Source organism: Xenopus laevis, chromosome 8S, assembly GCF_017654675.1.
Source record: "Xenopus laevis strain J_2021 chromosome 8S, Xenopus_laevis_v10.1, whole genome shotgun sequence".
In the NCBI taxonomy this organism is placed as follows: Eukaryota; Metazoa; Chordata; class Amphibia; order Anura; family Pipidae; genus Xenopus; species Xenopus laevis.
The window spans coordinates 39,352,203-39,375,600 of record NC_054386.1 but is presented as its reverse complement, the minus strand read 5'-3'; the positions used below and the strand labels follow the sequence as shown (position 1 = coordinate 39,375,600).

The 23,398-nt window shown below is 39.2% G+C and overlaps 3 protein-coding genes and 2 long non-coding RNA genes across 5 annotated transcripts in view; 3 read left to right on the top strand and 2 right to left on the bottom strand.

The window, feature by feature from the left end:
* The window catches only part of LOC121397564, a 39,321-nt gene extending 37,386 nt beyond the window's left edge, over window positions 1–1,935 (top strand). Inside the window, exon 2 of the long non-coding RNA XR_005963757.1 lies at window positions 1,622–1,935. This is a non-coding gene — a long non-coding RNA (uncharacterized LOC121397564). The remainder of the gene's footprint in view (window positions 1–1,621) is intronic.
* LOC121397563 (CAP-Gly domain-containing linker protein 4-like) lies at window positions 1,573–13,164 on the bottom strand. Its single transcript, XM_041574444.1, has 3 exons — window positions 12,983–13,164; window positions 3,906–4,688; window positions 1,573–1,895 (listed from the first exon to the last, which is right to left on the bottom strand). Exons 2-3 carry the CDS (start codon window positions 4,267–4,269, stop codon window positions 1,609–1,611), a joined length of 651 nt encoding a protein of 216 aa, XP_041430378.1. The 5' UTR covers window positions 4,270–4,688; window positions 12,983–13,164; the 3' UTR covers window positions 1,573–1,608.
* On the top strand, window positions 5,009–7,421 carry LOC121397618 (protein ALP1-like). Its single transcript, XM_041574669.1, has 3 exons — window positions 5,009–6,190; window positions 6,543–6,686; window positions 6,791–7,421. The coding sequence occupies exons 1-3, from the start codon at window positions 5,679–5,681 to the stop codon at window positions 7,419–7,421; spliced, it is 1,287 nt and encodes a 428-aa protein (XP_041430603.1). The 5' UTR covers window positions 5,009–5,678.
* LOC121397565 lies at window positions 9,301–9,651 on the top strand. Its single transcript, XR_005963758.1, has 2 exons — window positions 9,301–9,369; window positions 9,452–9,651. It is a non-coding gene; the product is annotated as an uncharacterized LOC121397565 (long non-coding RNA).
* Window positions 9,649–11,885, bottom strand: LOC121397562. Its single transcript, XM_041574443.1, has 2 exons — window positions 10,801–11,885; window positions 9,649–10,536 (listed from the first exon to the last, which is right to left on the bottom strand). Exons 1-2 carry the CDS (start codon window positions 11,049–11,051, stop codon window positions 9,969–9,971), a joined length of 819 nt encoding a protein of 272 aa, XP_041430377.1. The 5' UTR covers window positions 11,052–11,885; the 3' UTR covers window positions 9,649–9,968.
* Window positions 13,165–23,398: the final 10,234 nt, after the last annotated feature.

The window sequence follows — 23,398 nt, the reverse complement described above, 5'->3', positions numbered from 1 at the left end:
GTATATGTCTATGTAGAATGTATATAGAGGGATGAAAATGTATATGTCTATGTAAAATGTATATAGATCGATGAATATGTATATGTCTAAGTAGAATGTATATAGAGGGATGAATATATATATCTATGCAGAGTGTATATAGATGGATGAATATGTATATGTCTATGTAGAATGTATATAGAACAATGAATATGTATATGTCTGTGTAGAATGTACATAGAGGGATGAATATGTATATGTCTATGTAGAATATATATATATATCTATGCAGAGTGTATATAGATCAATGAATATTTCTATGTCTATGTAGAATGTATAGAGATGGATGAATATGTATATGGCTATGTAGAATGTATATAGAGGGATGAATACATATATCAATGCAGAGTGTATTTAGATCGATGAATATTTATATGTCTGTAGAATATATATAGAGGGACTTTGTCAATTTACTAATGGGCGATGGCATAAATTCAGTAGCGCAGGAGATGCACTGTAGCGCTACTTCACACTCTAATGCCTGGCGAATTTTCACTCTGGGGAATGGACATAACTACGCAAATTCACTAAGATTCGGATTTTAATGAAAAAATTTTCTAAGTCCCAAAAAATGCTGGCGACCAGTTTTTTCAGGGTGATAGGCTGCAAAAGATCGTATTTGTTTTTTTAGGGTAACCGGCTTCCCCCATACATTTCCTTACATATGGCACATAAACTATACACTGGGCATTATAGTATTATAACAACTTTATTTTCTTTTATTAAGTTTCCCTGGGCTTGTGTAGTATAATGAATTTGCTGCTCCATATACGTCCATTCAACTTTAACTTCCACACCGTATGAATTAGCACAACTTCGCTTTGCTTACCAAATTAACGCTAGCGAAACTTCGCCATCGTTCGGTGCCCTGGACGCATCTTCGCATTTTAGTGAATTAGAATTGTCCTGGTGAATTTTCGCCTGGCGAAGTGTGGCAATGTGAGCAAAGCAGTCGCTGGCGAATTTCCAGAGGTTAGTGAGTTTGCCCCCAAATGTCCAGAGTAAAACATTATGCCTAGATTAAAGGGGCACTTGATATGCCTTTCGACATTGACCCCTCTGGCAGGACAAAAAAGAAACATACAAGGCAAAATGGTGTGAATATTATTAACAAGCCCACAGAACTACCTTTCTCTACAGAAAGCAACAAATAATGCTATTAGCCAACATTTCACATGACACAGCCTCTTTGGTAGATAAACAACATACTGCAGCTTTTCATTTGTACAGATATGTATATATGGTTTATTTTTCTCCTTTGAATAAAATAGTTTTTGTTTCTCTGTTTACAATAGAGCTCCCAAGACATCATGTAAGACTGGACCAGTACCTGCCCTCTATCTACATATTCTCTTTCAGTCGTGCTTTTAGTGTGCAGCAACAACCTGCCTACAAGGCAAAGACATTTCATGTAGAGACCACATTAAAAACAGTTAGAACATTGTCTTTGACTCTATCCAGTAAACGTTATAGAATAACAAATTAAAACTGTACAGCTGTATAACATGTTTTTCTTTTAACATATTTGTTCCCACACAAGAATTGTGTAGTAAGTGCAAATAATGCTTCTTATTTAATCCAGGATTTGCGGATCTCCTGTTTCCTAGAGAATGCAGATGCTGCCTGATCCCCAGACAGGTAGGCTGCTTTCACTCCTGGTTTGGCAGCTGAAGAGTCTCGAAGCACCGCACTCTTCCTCTTGTCTATGTTCATTGATGCCTGAGCCTGTGCAGTGCTGCTATTGCTCCTCTGTGATGAGTCAAGTGCTTTGGTAAACCGACTGCGACAGACAAACACGCCGTGCTTGGGTTTGCAGCGGAAATGCTCCTTGCCTTTTACTGTCCCTTCATGTTTGCCTTAAATCAGAATAAAACATTTTATTTATTTATTTTTAAATCAACTCTACAATTATTTTTATTGGTTGTAGCTTTCTATATATCAACATATAAAAGTAGACTAGTATCAAAGCGATTTCTAGAGGGGGCACTAATATTTGTGATGTAACTCATGGTTAATGTCCAAGAGTTGGAAAATTCATCCCAAATATAATTTGCCAGGCCTAACCACAGCTAAGAAACCTCAAACTTACATTTCTAATATTCAAGTTTATGTTTTACAGTCGAATTTCAATGCATTTCTATGGGTGCATGCCTATAGATTTATCCTGAAGGTTGTAATTGAGTGTGTGTGTTACGGAGGTTCACAATAATAAGTGTTAGTGTGGGGTGTTAGCATGTGTGGTAGGGAATGAAACCTTTACTAAAGCACAGAAAAGAGTCCTGTGCTTATTATAATTATTGTTAACACTGATTTATAAAATACAAATATATTCTGCAGCACACAAGAGGTAAAGGGGGCCCTGCTCAAAAGAGCCTATTATTACCCTGGTACACTTAACCTTTAAATGTCCTTAACAATTTTAAACCATGGATACAACACGAGAGACTCACAGATTCGACAGACAGTCGTAGTAAATGAACTGCAGACTTTATTTTAGGCAAATACTGTAAGTCCACTATTTCCTAACATAAAGTATGTGGTTTTTTTATTATGCCTAGCTATGGGATCTGTAAATGCCTGCTGTTCTCTCCATAATGAGATACCTCCAACTTGAGCTGTAGGCCTGAGACATATGCACCCAGACCGTATGGGGCAAATTAACTAAAGGGCAAAGTGCCTAAAGCTGGTGAAAATTCGCCAGCGTGACGTTATTTCGGTAACTTCACTAATGAAAGAGATAAGACTCTAGCGGTACTTCGCTCCCTAACGCCAGGCGAATTTTCGCTCTGGTGAAGGGACATAACTACGCAAATTCACTAAGATGCGGATTTTACTGAACGTTACCTTTTGTGCCAGACTTGCCTTCGCCACCTCAGACCAGACGAAGTGCAATAGATTAGTTAGGAGTTCCTAAAAAAATAGTTAAACATTTTCTAAGTCCCAAAAAACGCTGGCGTCTTTTCCTTTTTCAGGGTGATAGGCTGCAAAAGAGTGTACATTTTTTGGGGGGGGGGGTAACAGGCTTTCCCCCTACATTTCCTAACATATGGCACATAAACTATACACTGGGCTCATGTGTAGGGCAATATAACAACTTTATTTTATTAAAGTTTCCCAGGCTTGTGTAGTGTAATGTATTTGCTGCAACGTGTACGTCCATTAAACTTTAACTACCCACCATATGCAAATTAGGCAACACTAATGCAACTTTGCTTTGCTTGGCGCAGTAACGCTAGCTCAACTTCGCCAGCGTTCGCCGAATCTGAATTTGCCCCTATGTGTAAACTGGCAACAACTTGCACAGCTATACACCAAGAATTTTTGTATCATATTTTTGATCCTTAACAAATTTCCATGATTTTTCATTTCCCCAGATGTAACTTTGTAAAATGGAGTTCTGTTATTAGTTTTGTTTTAATTTTTTTTTTGTTTTAATTTTTTTTTTGTTTTTAATTTGTTTAAATTACCAAAAAAGGAAAATACTCAAATTTGGTTTATTGCCAGTGGACACACAACTATGTGGTTCCATTTTATTAGCCTTGACTATATGCCCTCCAAACTATGCTCATGGGAAAAAGTAGCCAAACTAAAATAAAGAGGTAAACGTTTGTAGGTGAAACTTTATTAGAGGATAGCTGAAGGAGACTTCCTTGTGGAGCAGAAAGCCACGTTCCGGATCAGAAGCCATATGTTCCAATAAAGGCTTTTCCCCCCCAAGATTCCTTTGTAGCAGTGCTGTGTTATACATTGGAGTATAAACCTTGGGGTAAACATATTTCTATTTTCATGGTTTTATTTCATAGGATAGGCAAATATTTCTGAATACAAGCAAAAAGGCCAATAAAATGGCTTATTTTACTTCTTACCTAGCTGAGAATGAAGCTCAATTCCAACCCACATACCATGTGAAAAATCGACTGTGCCAATGTATCGCACTGTCCCAGTTATGTTCTCCCCAATGCATACTTGATTGCCAAGTGTGAGACACAGTGAGTTGTGGAAAGGATTATCTTCACAGTCAGAAATATGTAAATTATTTTTTTTCAAGGGAACTATCGACAGAGAAATGAGGGGGGATTTGCTAAACAAGGCAGCATCAGTGAGGCAGTTTGAGTCATGATCATCCTCTGTCAGCCAGTGTTGGCTAGGGGTTTCATTAGAGGGGTCAGGTACTAAGTTGCAGTCAGCTCTATCTATATCTCCATTGGAAAATAAATCTTCAGCCCCCATGAACTCTCTGAATGAATGATCTTCTAATATAGCACACGTGTGCTCCACGGCAACTTAACTGGGCAGAAAATTGACAGTGCTTACTTTAGATTTGTAGCTTGGGGAGTCGACAGAAGAGCACGACACACTTCTGAACAGGAGAGCAACAGTTGTTTCAGTACTGCAATGTGGCACTTTATCAAAGGCACTTTTTTCTATGAGGTTAGGCTGGTTGTCTGTAGAAATCCTACCGTTCGATCGCTTGTGAGAGTAAGACACATGATCATTTGCAGAATGGTGAAGCAAAACATCTCGGCTTTCAAAATCCCCAGTATAGGCAACTAAATGATCCATGCTGTTACTGGAGGGAACCATTATGTCAGTAAGTGTAGCGTTGGATGCACTATGAGAAAAGTAGCCACTAGTAATTCTTCTGACTCCTTTAAAACAAACAAAAACAGATACAGCAATGAACATTCATATACATCTTTCTTTTCAGGGAATTCATTACGAGCTGCGTATATTTCTTTACCACATTAATATCTAGAGCTAATAAAATCTATGAATATGTTTACTTTAGGAAGGTTTTCTTTATTTTATGTGCATCAAGGACTGGTGCTTTATATTATGGGCAAGCTTCCTGCACAGGGTTGAACAGCATCAGGGAGGCACCTTAAAGGACAATAAACCCTGCTGCACTGCTCAACCCACTTTCCCTATCATCCTTTAACATATTATCAAGGTTAAGGCATCTGGGAGTTATAGTTCAGCACAGCAACATCAGGGTTGTTTTCTTAAAGCCATATTGCTAAAGCACTCAGGGCAGCATTAAAAGGCAAACAAATCCTCCAATGAGAACCCCAGCTGCTCTGTGTAAATCAGGCTCCATCTTCTTTGTGCCTGCATTTGGAGTTGGAAGCATTAAGCACAGTTTCCCAGCACTGAACCCGTCTTTCCTTCCCATTTTTAATTCCAATGTCATATAATGAACCCAAAGTGGCACAATAATCTCTGTATGTAAGAAAACAGCAAGATGGATGACTTAGTGCTGGTAATTAGCATTTTCACTGGTCAATTTGCTTGCATCTGTAATTAAGTTTTTGGTCAGAGTTTCAACTTCCATAAAGAAATATGGGGCACAGTGGCACAGCTTAATGGTTGGGTTTAGTGTCCCTTTAACAGGTACCCTAGGAGTGTATACCAGTCTCTGACTTGGCTACCTTTAGCAGACCAAATGGCTGCATGGTGGAGATATCACAAAGGAATGGGAAGCATGGAAAATGTGAGGAGGAATAACACATGCCCTGGAGAAAGAATCTATGCAAAGTCTACAATTCAGCAATACAAAACAGAGAGTAAGGCTAAGGACACACTAGGCGATTTTGCCGCGAAAAGTCGCCCGCGATTTTTAAAAAGAAAGTCGCGGCGACATGGCGATCGTCATTTGCTGCAGCGATTTGAAGGAGCGACATTTACAGGAAGCGACTGTTATACCACAATGCCATGCGAAACTAGCACGTCATGTTCACGCAGAAAACGGAAGTCGTTTGTTCGTTCGGCGTGTTGTCTCAGTGGCGTGTTGTCTCTGCCGCGTGTTGTCTCAGCGGCGTGTTGTCTCCTGCTTCATTATGGAGGATGAGCTGGCAGTATTATTTATGCTTATCTACTTGTATTATTTTTTGCTACAGGAAGAAAGAAAAAAAAGAGCAGCTGCTAGAAAGTATTGGGTACATCCCATAACAAGTCAGCGGCTAAAGAATGGACAGTTTCATATTTTATACAGTGAACTGCGCCGTTATCCTGAAAAATTCCAAAAATTTTTTCGGATGTCAACATCTAGCTTTGATGAGCTGCTGACTATTTTAACGCCAGGTCTGAGTCATGACCACACGTTGATGAGGGATCCGATTTCGCCCGAGGAACGACTATGCTTAACTCTAAGGTTTGTGTGTTGTTTTTATTTATGGTATATGGTATATGATTTGTGACCTGGGGTGATCCGGATAATGGATCTTTTTGTAAGGTAGATCATCATATCTTAAGTGTACTAGAAAGGCATGTAAACATTAAGTCTATTTCGTAATGTGGAACTTTTCTGTATATAAGGTTTCTGGATAACGGGTACCATCCCTTATTGATATTTATAAAAAGGTCAGACAGCTGACCGAAACGTCCGGTTTCCCTGTGTGATATATATATATAGTTATAAATATGGTCATTTATTAATAATACAAGTCTATCATTGTAATATTTTTAATAACTAACCCTTTATCTTTTTTCTTTCTTTCTTTCAGATTTTTAGCAACTGGGCAGTCATTTTCCTCTTTATATTTCCAGTTTCTTATTGGTCGATCCACTATTTCCAAAATTGTTAGAGAAACGTGTATGCTTATGTGGTCTGAGCTGAGAAGACTTGTGATGCCAGTCCCAGATGAAATGTATGGCTGCGCATTGCAGAAGACTTCCAACAAAAAACCAATTTTCCGAATTGTTTGGGGGCCTTGGATGGAAAACACATTCGAGTTACTCTGCCAATCAAAAGTGGTTCAAAATACTTTAATTATAAAAAATACTTTTCCATTGTTCTTATGGCTGTCGTTGACGCAAATTATTGCTTTACACTCATTGATGTTGGAGCCTATGGAAGCACTGGCGATGCTAGTGCTTTCAGGAATTCTTCATTCGGACGCCGACTCTCAGAAGGGGCACTTCAACTACCTCCTCCGAAACCATTGCCTGGGACTGCTGGACCTTGTATGCCTTATGTCTTTGTGGGTGATGAGGCATTTGGCCTTACGGAAAATATAATGCGGCCATACCCAGGGTCACAAAGGGCCATTCAGAAAAGAGTTTTCAATTACAGATTATCAAGAGCAAGGCGTATGGTGGAATGTGCTTTTGGTATTCTGTCCAACAAATGGCGGGTATTCCATACTGCTATACAACTGGAACCTGATTTTGTGGACAATGTGATAAAAGCCGGTTGTGTTTTACATAACTTTGTGCGGCTTCGGGATGGCTACAATTACCAAGACACCCTAACAGATGATATACCAGACATTGATTGGGCCCCTGTTAGAGGTCCTACAGGAGGAATGAGGGTGCGAGATCATTTGGCAAATTATTTTATGTCTCCTGATGGCTCAGTACCGTGGCAGTTAAACCGCATGTAGTCTGTAACCAGGCTAATGTTTTATGCTACCTTTAATAAATTCTGTTTAAAATACTAAGGTTGTTGTGTTGTTTTTCACTCACAGTTTTGTTTATGTTTGTATTGAGAAGGGCTCTTGTTCCTTAAACAAACAGGTTTAAGAAAAAGATACAACATTTTTGATACTTAGCACAGTTGAGGGACCCTCCATAAAATACTATAACTTCCCAGTTCCAGGACAAATTTATTGAGCCTCTCACAAACTTTATCTTATCCATCCCTCCCAATATGTATATATAGTGAATAAAGTACCCCCTCTTGTAAAATATAAGGATATTATAAGTTACCGAGGAGTTTCATGACCATATAAAAACACGAGGCCGAAGGCCGAGTGTTTTTATACAGGTCATGGAACTCCGAGGTAACTTATAATATCCTCATATTTTAAAACTGGGGGTACTTTATTAATTATAATACACAAATTTTAGTGAGTCATGTGACAGAAATTACATCACTACTCACCGTTTATAACTGATGACATCACTACTCACCGTTTATAAGGATATAATTTACAAGATATTCATGGCTTTTGTGTATTATATACATATACACACACACATATATACATACATATATACATACTTATACATACTTATACATACACACATATATACATACTTATACATACACACATATATATACACATACTCATTCTGTGCATTCGTATGCGCAAAGACGCATGCGCAAAGACCTCGCGCACGGTATTGCGCATGCGTCTTTGCGCATGTGAATGTAAAAGACGCATGCGCAAAGATCTCACGCACGGTATTGCGCATGCGTCTTTGCGCATGTGAATGTACTGAACTGCGCAATACGTCGTGTCGTCATGACGTCATTGCGTTATTTAGCCTGCGACATAGAGACATAGAGAGCAAGATGGTGGGCATTAATAGTCTCAATGATGCTCAGGCATGGGAGATTGCAAGCTTTCTTCTAGGAGAAAGCTACGATAACCTCCCAGTTTATGTGACCCAAAAGAGGGCACATAAACAACAAATACTACACCGGCTGAAGCGACGATTACGTCACAGGCATGGCGTCAGCTTTAACCGACGCACCCTCCAAAGGCTCTGGTCAGACCTCAAGCGCAGGGAGCCAGAGTTTATAATGCAAGTTCAGCTGCATGAAAACCGTGAGTAGTTAAGTAACTAAGAAAGATACACTACATTATCTATCTCTGGCAATCTCCATATACATATATATACACGCATATATATATATACACACACACAGTTGTTTACAAAAGTATTTGTCCCCCTTAAACTTTTCAATATTTTGTCACATGACAGCCACAAACATAAATCAATTTTATTGAAATTCCATGTGAAAGAACAAAAATAACTGCAAATTGGGGTGTGCCCCCTTTGGTCTGAGTGCAGTCAGTTGCCCATAGACATTGCCTGATGAGTGCTAATGATTACAGTGCACCAGGTGCTGCTGTCTTGTCAATTATGTAGAATTCCGGTTGTAGTTAACAGCGCACACTGGAATTATTTAAAAGATTAATTTATTTATCAAATGTTAAAATTCACATGTATCGACGTTTCGGTCCGGATCTTGGACCGTTTTCAAGATATATATCTGTATATATTAGATTATGTACACATATATATATATATACACATATATACATATATTTCGATAGCTATTTTTTTTTTGATATATTGATAAATTTTGATTTTGTACAGGGGCAGATGTAGAGCAGGAGGAGGAGGAACAGCATCTGGAGGCAGAGGAGGAGGAGTCAGTGCAGCATGAGGAGGAGCTGCAGCCGCTGGAGGCGGAGGAGGAGCAGCAGTCGCTGGAGGCGGAGGAGGAGCAGCAGTCGCTGGAGGCGGAGGAGGAGCAGCAGTGGCTGGAGGCTCAGGAGGAGCTGCATTTAGAGGAGGAGGAGCAGCAGCAACCTGCAGGTAAGTGCAAATTAAATTGCATACCACTTCCCTTCTTTTTCAAAAGTGAAACATAAATAACAATGCAATAAATTTTATATAGGTCGCCAAGAAGATGAATGGGACCACGCTCGACTGGTCGAGGAAATAAGGGAGCTAAAGGCAAGGGTGTTGGCCCTGGAAAACCTGCAGCACCAGCGCCACCCTTAAAAATTTTTTTTGTTATTTTATTTTTGTATATACATATGGCATGTTTTTTGCCTTTTCTTCTAATTTTATATTATAAAAAAATTTTTACTTCTACGATAGTTGTCAGTCCTATTAATAATCATAAACAATAACGTTTCAGTATAAAAAAAGTTTTATTATAATAATTATGGTAAAAAAAAACATTCCTATTCACTTTTCGGACCAAAAGTGCAAAAGTGCAGCCGCCCATCTCCATTCCCGTCAACAAAGGGCAAACATAAAACCACCAAAGTGCATACTTGTCAACAATAGAAAAGAACAACACATAAACATAAAACAATATACAACATGTGCTAAATCTAAATGAAACAGTGTAAGTGTTATATAAATTAAAATTATAAATTAAAGCGCCCTTCTATAGAATTTATAAATTAAAGGTCTGTGTGGGAGTTTTGGGAAGGATAATGATATGGGTCTGAGAGTGTGTTTTGGGATGGATACTGATATTGGTACCAAGAGTTTCCTGTTCCTGGCGTTTGTGGCATGGGGTAATGCTGAGGTGGAATGGGAATGTTCGGTGATTGCACACCACTTGGTGGCACATATCTATAAACAAGTTTTGTCATCTCAACTTGAAGAGATTGTCTTTGTGCCTGCGGAATTGTCATAATTGTGGGCAGTAATCCAGTTAAAAATGAAAATTCTGGAGTCTCCTCATGTTGGTAAGTGTTCTTGGGACCACCTCGGGTAGATAGCGAAGTGCATAGCATAGAGATCATCTCTTTGACATCTCCCGATGCAATTTCAGAGCTGCTCCTTTTTCTTTTCCCTGACTGTTTGTTTGCAGCCTGAGAGAGTCGAAGGGGATGCAAAGTGTTACTGGTACTGGCACTAGGGCTGCCCGATGATGTTCCAGATGATGTTTCTCCAATATTTTCACTTTCACCAACATTTTCCTCATTTTCCTCCTGTTGCTCATTTTCTACATTGCCAGAAGTTCTAAAAAGAAAACAATTAAGATAATTTAACATAAAAACAAGAAATTGGTTCCATACATATTTTTGGTATCCTATTAATAGAGAAATAGTGCAAATACGATAATATGTTAGTATAAAGCACAACTGTTCACCCCCCCCCTTCAAAATCTAAACAAATGGAGGATTTATGTTTGGTTTTAAAAGTGCTGCATGCTAAGCACAACACAACAATAAATTTCAGTCTGACATCACAATAATCAAATTATGAAAGTGGATTAACACTTACTGTCTTGTGGTAAAAGTGGGGACCAGGAAAAGCAGCCTGTCAGCATAGATATATTTCTTTCGTCTTGAGGGTGAGGCGCCACTACGTGAATCATTCTTCTGTAAGGAAACTTCCCTACGGAAGCAATCCTTAATATTCTTCCAACGTGTTTGAAGTTCTTTCACTGTAATAAAAATGAGAAAAATATAAATATTTTTACATGGACTAACACAGTTCATGCAGAATGTGTCACATAATTGAAAAATAACCATGACTGGTATGAACTAGGTCTGGACTGGGAATCAACATAGGCCCTGAGATTACCATTCTAGCTACACAAAGGCACAAAAATTTCACACAAAGTCCCCAAAATACATACCTCCCTCCCAACTTTTTTGAAACAAAAAGATGGACAAAAAAAATTTGGTGAGTTACACGACAACAGTGCGGGGATAAGAAGGAATGCACATGGTATGTATACCTAACAAACAGTTACCTTTTTTGTTTTTCTCATCCTCTGCAAGAGATTCCCAGTCTTCTATGAGCAGAAATGCCACCTCCTCCCAAAGTTTCTTCCTGTTTTGCCTATTGTGATATGCACTCATTTCCGTCATATAAAGAGCAGGCCGTTCCTCTACCAGATCAATTAGCCTGTCAGTATCAAAACTATTTTTGAAAAGAAAAGGCATTTTGTCTTGAGTCTTTTCTCAGCGTTTTCTCTCGGCGTCTTGTTTTGTCGGCGTCTCTCGGCGTCTTGTTCTGTCGGCGTCTTGTCTCGTGGTTTTGTGTGGGCGTCTTCTCGTTGCGTCCTCTCGTTGCGTACTTCCGTGTTGACGTAGCGTATTCTCGCGGCGACATTTCGTTTTGTGTGTCAGTGTAGAGGCGATTGCCATGTTTGCTGATGTACAGTCTATTTCACCCCTATCGCTCCAAAAAGGGTATGGACGCGATTCGAAGCTATTGGCGATCTGAAATCGCGCTGTGTGTATTTGTCGTGGCGATTTACATTTCTGTTACCGCTACGACAAAACGAACGACTTGTCGCCGCGACCCGCTTTTAAAAGATCGCTGGCGACTTTTCGCCCGGTGTGGCCTTAGCCTTAAAAGTACTCGCTGTCTAAACACAATGACCCAAGGCAAAACGCAGACTTACAATGATATCTTCAGGAGTGTTATTGTTTTCTACTCGCATGCAGATGTCATTAAGTCCTGACGACACAGCAGTGCCAGTGCTAAGTGTCTGGGATGAAGACATGCTCTGCAAAGGTTGAGACACACAACACAGCACAAAAGCAAACGTGAACACAAATACTACGGTGACATGTTTAAAAATGTGCAAGTGATAAAACAGATGAAAACACAATAATTGTGACACGTGCAAATCTAGAGATGTCTAAACAAGCAATTAATAAGACTCTCTTGGAACATATTCGTGAGAACAATTAATTCTTATAATGAGTCACATAAATAATGACAAAGGAAAAGTAATGTTATTATATGAACTGTGTCTCACACAAAGGTGCTCAATGGGGTTGCGTGAGTGGATAGGGACTTTAGCTGTGTGCTGATACCCCCTTCCAGTGATATTCCCCTAGTACATACAAACCAGAGCAGCTAAACCAGACAAAACTGATAGCAATGTGCAATGAGCTGCAGAGATGGGAAATGACACAAGACATGTTCTGGGGGTGGGTGGAACCTCTATCTTATACACTAATCTGTTTCACAGCCTCCCACATTCTTCTATATACAAACGTCTTGCATGTGAATGTTGCAGAATGTACCTTCCATTTAGAGCCACTATGTCCAATGGGCTCAACATTACAGCATCGGTCTGTTCCCACCACAACGAGCAAGTTCAGGGATTTCCCAGACAATGAAAGATATTGCTCCAATAAAGGAAACAAAAACCCCTTCAATGTTTTGCCATTTACCCATTCCATACCCTTATTTTCCTTTACATCAAAAAGGAAACTTACCTTGACATTTAAACAAAACAGCATTACACACAGGAAGGTAATTATACACTGGCGACCCACTGCCATTAGAAGATTATTCTGTCTCATTATTAGAAGCCAAGAGATGGCAGCTGCACATTTTAAAATAGCAATTTGCCGGTAGTATTTTATATAAATGACTAATGAATGCGTAAAGAAAAGCTCTGCGCTGTGGCCACATGAAATATAGAGCCAAGGTTCTGTACCTCTTGACTGAGGAGAGGCTGGCTTTCAACAGGAATCTTTCTTGTGTGCTCTTCTCTGACAGGCATCAATGGCTTGAAGAATTTTGGTGGTTGATGAGTGAATGTTTCGAATGGGCTTAAAGCATGTGTAGTGTCTGGTACACTGCCTAGAAAAAAAAAGAAATTGTCACTTATACCACTTATAGTCAGGCCCGGATTTGTGGAAAGGCAACCTAGGCCTGGGCCTAGGGTGGCAGGATTTTAGGGGGGCGGCATGCTGTCCAACCACACCCACATTGGTCCAGATGATGAAAATTTGCATGAAAAAAGGGGAGTGGATAGGGGCGACAAACGACAGTGGGCCTAGGGGCGCCCACTATGTAAATCCGGCCCTGCTCATAGTTAAACATAATGGTCTTTATTTACTAAAAGGGACAAATAACAGACCAACGTGCCATGTCCCTTATCTGTAAGCTGTTATACAGAAAGCTCTGAATTACAGTAAGGACATCTCCCATTATAAGAAAATAATTATTATTTTTACAAATTATTATTATATTTATATTATAATTATAAAAATACTTTTTTTTATCTAATAATAAAACTGTATCTTGAACTTAATTGCAGTTAAAGGGGGTGGTTCACCTTTAAGGTAACTTTTATTATGTTATAGAATGGCCAATTCTAAGCAACTTTTAAATTGGTTTTCATTATTTATTTTTTATGGTTTAAGGTGAACAACCCCTTTAAGATGCATGAATCGATATTTGTCGCAAAACAATCCTATTGGGTTTAATTCATTTTTAAATAGTTTTTCCAAATTACGGAAAGATCCCTTATCTAGAAAACCCAAAAAAAGCATTTGTCTTTTCGATGGGGTCAGTGACCCCCATTTGAAAGCTGGAAAGAGTCAGAAGAAAAAGGCAAATAATCAAAAAACTATAAATAATATATAATGAAGATGGGAACCAACTCTTTAAGAAACAGTGTTGTTAAATTCATGCAATATTTGCCTGTACAGTGTGTCACATAGTGGGGTGCCCCTCCCCATTATTTACTTCTGGGAGACCCAGCCTCTCTGTGATCTGTTCTTTATATCATTACATAACTTTTCAAGTCTTTTGTTGTCTTTTGTTGTGCTTATATATTAAAAAGCTGATGCATTAAAATGGATAAAAGACAAGGCTCAAAATTAAAATTTGAATTCTGCACCCATATAAGCCATTTGTCTCTGGCTAAAGTTATTATATAGTAGTTGAACTATAGCTAAGCACATTATTAAGAGACTACTACAAGCTAATTGGTGCAAGATTACAGCTAGGAGGAGACATTGGAGTCTAACTATCATATACAAAACTTATAACTGACTCTGAGAGTCAGGCAAAGCAGCCAGACAAGCACAGTAACTTCTGGTACATTTAATACAACATTGCAGGTGGGTGTGGCCTGTCCCATAATTACTCTCATCTTAGACAGGAAGAGGAACAGGAGTGAGTCATAAGATAATGGCAAAACAGCAGGAATGCCCTTAACCAAAATGGCCACACAAGCAGGTTACTACAATAAGAATAGCCATATCACCTAAAATGATCATATTTATATAAGTTTTGCATACTTTTCTTTCTCTACAATCATTATAAGTGCAGCATTATATTTCTCAGCCATTTGTAAAAACTTCCATTTATGAACCTGTAGTGTTTAACAGCAGCTCTTTTAGGAAAGGTTTGTTCTTGTGTATTACTATGCAGCACAGGGGACATTAGAGGGCGCCCTCTATAGCAGGCCGGATACTTTGCCTTAGCCATGTGGAGCAGAACTGGCCACTTCTCATCTTGTTTGTATATGGCAATAAGCTTTGTTCTTATTGGTTCAGGAATGTAACTGACAGTGTTGCTTCACAGAATGGTTATTTTATCTGTTTTGTGAAACAAAACTGTCATTTTGTGGAAAGAATGGATCCTGTACTATAAAATCTTGCTTTCTGTCACAGATATCTATTTTGTCAGTCAAATCTAGCTTGACATGCACTAGTTAGTTACACTATTATATATTATGTCCAACTTTGTTTTTACATAATTCATTCTGTAAGTAACTTTGCACATAAGTGCGTCCGTTACATGGAGGTTCTACATTTGTGAGACAGAACTACTTGGATGTAGCTCTCAGTGGCCTCAAAGCAGCTGCTTATTTTTGGATAATTGACTTGAAGACAAGTATTGGTTTGCATACAAATCAGGTGTAATTTTAAACAGAGCCTCCTGTATGCTATCAGTCCACATAGGTGCTACCAATAGTCAGTAACAGCCCATAATTATCTCCCCATTCTTCTTTACAAACTCAAACATTCACTGTATCAATTGAAAAATGTTTCAAGATTTTGCTTTCCTTTGAATGTTTGATTGACTGTACCAATATTTAGTTGTTTAATCAGTGTTTCTGAGAACTGCTGCACATCTGTGTTGCATGGAGTCTACCGATGTCTGGCACCTGTTACATTCCACAATTCTTCTGCATTTCTTGGCTTTGCCTCACAAACAGCATTTTTCATGTCACCCCACAAGTTTTCTTTTGGATAAAGGTCTGGGGATTGGGCTGGCCATTCCATATTCCATATTCCATATGTTGGTCTGAAACCAAGATTTTTTTTTTTTACTGGTGAGTTTGGGGTCATTGTCTTGTTGAAACCCCCATTTCAAGGGCAATTCCTTTTCGGCATAAGGCAACATGACCTCTTCAAGTATTTTGATGTATTGAAACTGATCATTGATCCCGGTTATCCGATAAATAGGTCCAACACCAAAGTATGAGAAACATCCACATATCATGATGCTTGCGCCACTGGCTTCACTATGCACTGTGGCTTTAATTCAGTGTTTGAGGGTCAACTGACAAACAGTCTGCGGCCCCTAGACCCAAAAAGAACAATGTTGCTTTCATCAGTCCACAAAATGCTGTGCCATTTATCTTTAGGCCAGTCAATGTGTTTTTAGCAAATTGTAAGCTCTTCAGCTTTTTTTTTTTTCAACAATAGGACTTCTTGCTATGCGTCTTCTAATTGTAACAGTACTTACAGGTAAGAAAGTTTAGACTTTCTTTGATCTTCCTGGAGCTGATTCTCCACCTGATTTAGGAACAGTAATCTTTTAACTTCAGTTTTGGAAAAACTGTAACAAAAATAAAAGATGGAAAGCAATTAAGGAAAGTCTATGAAAGTCTGAAAACAACTCCTCTGGAAAAAAGGTGTTTGGAAGGTAAACAACTCCTTTAAGGGAAAATAAATATCAGGGAAGCCTGCACATAGTTTGCCTATAGCCCTTTGCTTAATCGTCATCGATCTCACAGGTAAAAGCCTCATCAGAAAGCCTCATCATGTAAAGTCAAACAGATAAACTTTATTTATACATAATGATAAAGATTATAATGATGAACATTAATCAGATTGTATGCAGCCGTTAAAGATTCTCGGGTATTTTCTGTTGCTTTTGATCATTTATATGATCAGAGGCGGAGGGCCGGTGTAAATTTGAAAATGGGTCACAACTGGCCCCCAGGCCTGACTTCGGACATGTCTGCAGTAGATAGATGAGTTCTGAAGAATCCCATTGTATACTACAGAGCTTATCTGTTATCTGCTGTGTATCCTGTGCCTTTTCTCTTTTTTTAAACTTTAAATGGCTGCCCCCATGGCTACAGAGCAGATTGTTTATATAAACTATAGTAGTGTTTCTGCAGCAAACACACCAGTTTTACTTGTGCATGCTAACAGTACATTATATTTGTATTACTTTTAAACACTTTTTTTGGTTTTACTGTTCCTTTACATCTCCCATTTAGCTCTGCCTCAGCAGCCTTTCTTTGGATCACAGTGTCCCATCTCACCCTTTCCCATCAGCTGTTTTTGGCCTCACCTCTCCCCTCTCACACACATCTGGTGGCGGCTGCTCAGAGTAATAAGTAAAGATTCGCAGCCTAGCGCAAAGAACGGTACCCACCCCTTGTAATACCACAACAAATGGCACTACTAATATAATTAACCCTTTAAGTGCCAGCAGAATTTCACATTTTGGTTACGCGAAATGCCAGCCGTTTTTGAAACATTTTGTGCTCTCTCACTTTAGGGGCATTTTCTGAGGGGAAACCTATAGTTTACCTAGGAAAACTATACATTGTTTTTTTCGGTAGAAACTGAGCTTTCTAAATCTGCCTGAGTTTTCATGTATTTCCACCTGTGCAAAAAAATTTATAGTGCTAAATACCAAAAAAAAATGAAAAATTACCATTTTTCATCGTATATCAATTTATACCAGAAAAATATTTCATTTTAGGGATGAAAATCCAACTGATTTGGAAAGCCTAATGTCTCTCGAACGTGCCAATACCAGATATGTATAGTTTTAGGGAGATTTAGGATTTCTGTACAGCAAAAACTCCCGGCAGTATATTACCGAATTTTGAAAGCACTAAGGCAGAAAACGGCATGCTTTAGATTCCAAGGCAAAAAATCCTGAAACCGTAGGTTTACCCCAGAAAACCATACATTTTTGAAAAGTACACATTCTGCCGATTACAAAATGGGTAACTATGTCTCTCTACTCCCAACTACCAAACATAAAAGCTTGTCTGAAAATAGTGGTTTTTCCAAAAAAAATTCAAAATTCTGAAAAATCATTTCAAAGGTTTTATTTTGCTGCTCCGCATATCCCAAACTATATTAGGTACCAAGAAAAAGCACCTGAAATATGATTGCCAGGGGTCCACTGAACAGTTTGATACCCATTATGCATAGGTTTACCAAAGTATCTGGCATTTAGAGACACCAATATGAAGTTAGCACATCCAAATTGATCAGGACTTTACTTCAGCTACTGAGAAATCAACACATTGACTGCATTTTTTGTGGGGTAAAAACACAGAAATATATGTTTACCCCCCAAACCCATATATTTTTGGAAAGTACACATTCTACTGAATCTAAAATGGGTACCCATGCCTTTCTGCTCCAAACTACTGAGTCGCAAGGCTTTCCCAAAATTGTCGGTTTTGGTGAAATATCTGAAAATTGCCTCAAACCTTCAACTTCCCAGCACCATATCGCCCATGTATCATTACGTACTAAGAAAAAGCACCCTAAATATTATTGCCAGGGTTCCTCTGAACATTTTGGTGGTCATTGTTCATAAGTTTACCAAAGTATCTGGCATTTAGAGGCCCCAAAATGAAGTTAGCGCATACAAACAGTCCCGTGGGTAACTTCAGCTAATGAAAGATCAACACATTGACTGCATTTTTGTGGGGTAAAAACACAGAAATATATGTTTACCCCCCAAAACCCATATATTTTTGGAAAGTACACATTCTACCGAATCTAAAATGGGTACCCATGCCTTTCTGCTCCAAACTACTGAGTCGCAAGGCTTTCCCAAAATTGTCGGTTTTGGTGAAATATCTGAAAATTGCCTCAAAGCTTCAACTTCCCAGCACCATATCACCCATGTATCGTTACGCACCAAGAAAAAGCACCCTAAATATGATTGCCAGGGTTCCTCCAAACAATTTGGTGGCCATTGTTCATAGGTTTACCAAAGTATCTGGCATTTAGAGGCCTCAAAATGAAGTTAGCGCATACAAATAGTCCTGTGGGTAACTTCATCTAATGAAAAATCAACACATTGACTGCATTTTTGTGGGGTAAAAACACAGAAATATATGTTTACCCCCAAACCCATATATTTTTGGAAAGTACACATTCTACTGAATCTAAAATGGGTACCCATGCCTTTCTGCTCCATACTACTGAGTCGCAAGGCTTTCCCAAAATTGTCGGTTTTGGTGAAATATCTGAAAATTGCCTCAAACCTTCAACTTCCCAGCACCATATCGCCCATGTATCGTTACGCACCAAGAAAAAGCACCCTAAATATGATTGCCAGGGTTCCTCCAAACAATTTGGTGGCCATTGTTCATAAGTTTACCAAAGTATCTGGCATTTAGAGGCCCCAAAATGAAGTTAGCGCATACAAACAGTCCCGTGGGTAACTTCAGCTAATGAAAAATCAACACATTGACTGCATTTTTGTGGGGTAAAAACACAGAAATATATGTTTACCCCCCAAAACCCATATATTTTTGGAAAGTACACATTCTACAGAATCTAAAATGGGTACCCATGCCTTTCTGCTCCAAACTACTGAGTCGCAAGGCTTTGCCACAATTGTCGGTTTTGGTGAAATATCTGAAAATTGCCTCAAAGCTTCAACTTCTCAGCACCATATCACCCATGTATCGTTATGCACCAAGAAAAAGCACCCTAAATATGATTGCCAGGGTTCCTCCGAACAGTTTGGTGGCCATTGTTCATAGGTTTACCAAAGTATCTGGCATTTAGAGGCCCCAAAATGAAGTTAGCGCATACAAATAGTCCTGTGGGTAACTTCAGCTAATGAAAGATCAACACATTGACTGCATTTTTGTGGGGTAAAAACACAGAAATATATGTTTACCCCCCAAACCCATACATTTTTGGAAAGTACACATTCTACAGAATCTAAAATGGGTACCCATGCCTTATTGCTCCAAACTACCGAGTCGCAAGGCTTTCCCAAAGTTGCCGGTTTTGGTGAAATATCTGAAAATTGCCTCAAAGTTTCAACTTCCCAGCACCATATCACCCATGTGTCATTACGTACTAAGAAAAAGCACCCTAAATATGATTGCCAGGGTTCCTCTGAACATTTTGGTGGCCATTGTTCATAAGTTTACCAAAGTATCTGGCATTTAGAGGCCCCAAAATGAAGTTAGCACATACAAATTCTGCTGTGGGTAACTTCAGCTAATGAAAAATCAACACATTGACTGCATTTTTGTGGGGTAAAAACACAGAAATATATGTTTACCCCCCAAACCCATATATTTTTGGAAAGTACACATTCTACGGAATCTAAAATGGGTACCCATGCCTTTCTGCTCCAAACTACTGAGTCGCAAGGCTTTGCCAAATTTGGCGGTTTTGGTGAAATATCTGGAAATTGCCTCAAAGCTTCAACTTTCCAGCATCGTATTGTCCATGTATCATTACCAGCATAAAGCATCCTAAATATAAACATAGGGGTCTACTAAACAGTTTGATGCCCAATATGCATAGATATACCAAACTATGTGGCGCACAGAGACCCCCAAATGACAGTATGTATAGACATTTTCACGGCTGACGCGCTGGCTGCTGCAATATAACCACTCGGTGTGTGTATTATGCGACATTAGACCACCTTACAGTACAGAGACCCCAGAAAACCAAATATTTTCAGAAAGTACACATTCTGACGAATCCAATATGGGTAAATAAGTGTTTCTACTGCAAACTGCCAAACTGCAAAGCAATGCTGAACATAACTGTTTTTATCAAATTTCTGAAAATTGTCACAAAGCTTGAATTTTACCCCATTATATGCCCCACATTTCGTAACTTATCCGCATAAAACATCCTAAATATGAACGCCAGGGGTCTACTAAACACTTTGATGCCCAATATGCATAGATATACCAAACTATGTGGCGCACAGAGACCCCCAAATGACAATAGTGTATATACATTTTCACGGCTGACGCGCGCTGGCTGCTGCAATATGAGCACCTGGTGTGTGTAATATGCGACATTAGACCCCCCTAACAGTACAGAGACCCCAGAAAACCATATATTTTCAGAAAGTACACATTCTGAGGAATCCAATATGGGTAAATATGTGTTCCTACTGCAAACTGCCAAACTGCAAAGCAATGCTGAACGTAACGGTTTTTATCAAATTTCTGAAAATCGTCACAAAGCTTGAATTTTACCCCATTATATGCCCCACATTTCGTAACTTATCAGCATAAAACATCCTAAATATGAACGCCAGGGGTCTACTGAACACTTTGATGCCCAGTATGCATAGATATACCAAACTATGTGGCGCACAGAGACCCCCAAATGACAATAGTGTATATACATTTTCACGGCTGACGCACTGGCAGCTGCAATATAAGCACCTGGTGTGTGTATTATGCAACATTAGACCCCCCTAACAGTACAGAGACCCCAGAAAACCATATATTTTCAGAAAGTACACATTCTGACGAATCCAATATGGGTAAATAAGTGTTTCTACTGCAAACTGCCAAACTGCAAAGCAATGCTGAACATAACGGTTTTTATCAAATTTCTGAAAATTGTCAGAAAGCTTGAATTTTACCCCATTATATGCCACACATTTCGTAACGTATCAGCATAAAACATCCTAAATATGAACGCCAGGGGTCTACTGAACACTTTGATGCCCAATATGCATAGATATACTAAACTATGTGGCGCACAGAGACCCCCAAATGACAATAGTGTATATACATTTTCACGGCTGACGCGCTGGCTGCTGCAATATGAGCACCTGGTGTGTGTATTATGCGACATTAGACCCCCCTAAAAGTACAGAGACCCCAGAAAACCATATATTTTCAGAAAGTACACATTCTGACGAATCCAATATGGGTAAATAAGTGTTTCTACTGCAAACTGCCAGACTGCAAATCAATGCTGAACATAACGGTTTTTATCAAATTTCTGAAAATCGTCACAAAGCTTGAAGTTTACCCCATTATATGCCCCACATTTCGTAACTTATCAGCATAAAACATCCTAAATATGAACGCCAGGGGTCTACTGAACACTTTGATGCCCAATATGCATAGATATACCAAACTATGTGGCGCACAGAGACCCCCAAATGACAATAGTGTATATACATTTTCACGGCTGACGCGCTGGCTGCTGCAATATAAGCACCTGGTGTGTGTATTATGCGACATTAGACCCCCCTAACAGTACAGAGACCCCAGAAAACCATATATTTTCAGAAAGTACACATTCTGACGAATCCAATATGGGTAAATATGTGTTTCTACTGCAAACTGCCAAACTGCAAAGCAATGCTGAACATAACGGTTTTTATCAAATTTTTGAAAATCGTCAGAAAGATTGAATTTTACCCCATTATATGCCCCACATTTCGTAACGTTTCAGCATAAAACATCCTAAATATGAACGCCAGGGGTCTACTGAACACTTTGATGCCCAATATGCATAGATATACCAAACTATGCGGCGCACAGAGACCACCAAATGACAATAGTGTATATACATTTTCACGGCTGACGCGCTGGCTGCTGCAATATAAGCACCTGGTGTGTGTAATATGCAACATTAGACCACCTAACAGTACAGAGACCCCAGAAAACCATATATTTTCAGAAAGTACACATTCTGACGAATCCAATATGGGTAAATAAGTGTTTCTACTGCAAACTGCCAAACTGCAAAGCAATGCTGAACATAACGGTTTTTATCAAATTTCTGAAAATTGTCAGAAAGATTGAATTTTACCCCATTATATGCCCCACATTTCGTAACGTATCAGCATAAAACATCCTAAATATGAACGCCAGAGGTCTACTGAACACTTTGATGCCCAATATGCATAGATATACCAAACTATGTGGCGCACAGAGACCCCCAAATGGATATATAGTAGATAAAATTTACAAGGCAAAACAAAATAAGGCAGTAAAGGGTGAAATGCAAAAAAATCCAATAAAACCACAAAAATCAATGTTTTTTTTCCAGACTAGTGTTATCGGCCGTCAGAATCACAGTTTGAATATTTTAGATGGGCCAAACAGGTTATACGGCTAGAAAAAAGTGAACACAATATATGCAATAAAATGGCTAAAAATTCAATAAAATGGCTAAAAATGCACCAAAATACCCAAAATTGCAATATAATCACCGAAATAACATACAAAAGGTATTGCACAGTACGGTTAGCGAATACGCTATGCGTAATGGCAATAAAACATTTTTTTCAGCCAAAAAAAGAAACGATGCGATAAGAAAAAAAAAAAAGCCACAATGCCATGTATGTGCGTGTGCGTGTGTACAAATGGTAAATTACATGTTATGTGCGCGTGTGTGCGTGTGCACGTGTGTGTAAGTGCAGTGAGTGTAAGTGACCCCCCCAATCCCCAAAAATGTATGTGTAAGTGTGTGTAAGTCTGAATCTAAGTGTGTATTACTGTAATAAGTGTGTGTTGGTGTGTTTGTGTGTGTAATTGTTGCACTAACCTGAAAAAATCGCTGAAGACTGTTGCAGGTGATCAGGAAGAGCCCCTGGAAGACATCTGCCTCGTGGTTCCTGTCTGTGTGCTGTGGGGGCGGAGATCGTCGATCCGGTGTAGGCTGCAGCAGCAGGACACGTAAGTAACACGTGCCTGCTGCTGTTTTTGGGCCCCTGGGCGATCGCGCCCCAGGGGCCACTCGATCCCCTGCTCTGCTCGTTGCCTAGGGGCAGGGGATCGAGCAGGAATGGAGCGAGCGGCTCTAACAGCCGCTCCTCCGCTCGAGAACCAGGA

Coding starts and splice junctions, on each gene's coding strand:
- LOC121397563 (XM_041574444.1), bottom strand. CDS start 4,269: ATGGGGGCTGAAGATTTATTTTCCAATGGAGATATAGATAGAGCTGAC. Junction 1,896..3,905: donor TGAGCTTCATTCTCAGCTAG/GTAAGAAGTAAA, acceptor TTCTGATTTAAG/GCAAACATGAAGGGACAGTA.
- LOC121397618 (XM_041574669.1), top strand. CDS start 5,679: ATGGCGATCGTCATTTGCTGCAGCGATTTGAAGGAGCGACATTTACAG. Junction 6,191..6,542: donor CGACTATGCTTAACTCTAAG/GTTTGTGTGTTG, acceptor TCTTTCTTTCAG/ATTTTTAGCAACTGGGCAGT. Junction 6,687..6,790: donor ATGCCAGTCCCAGATGAAAT/GTATGGCTGCGC, acceptor GCCAATCAAAAG/TGGTTCAAAATACTTTAATT.
- LOC121397562 (XM_041574443.1), bottom strand. CDS start 11,051: ATGGTTATTTTTCAATTATGTGACACATTCTGCATGAACTGTGTTAGT. Junction 10,537..10,800: donor CCCACTTTTACCACAAGACA/GTAAGTGTTAAT, acceptor TTTTCTTTTTAG/AACTTCTGGCAATGTAGAAA.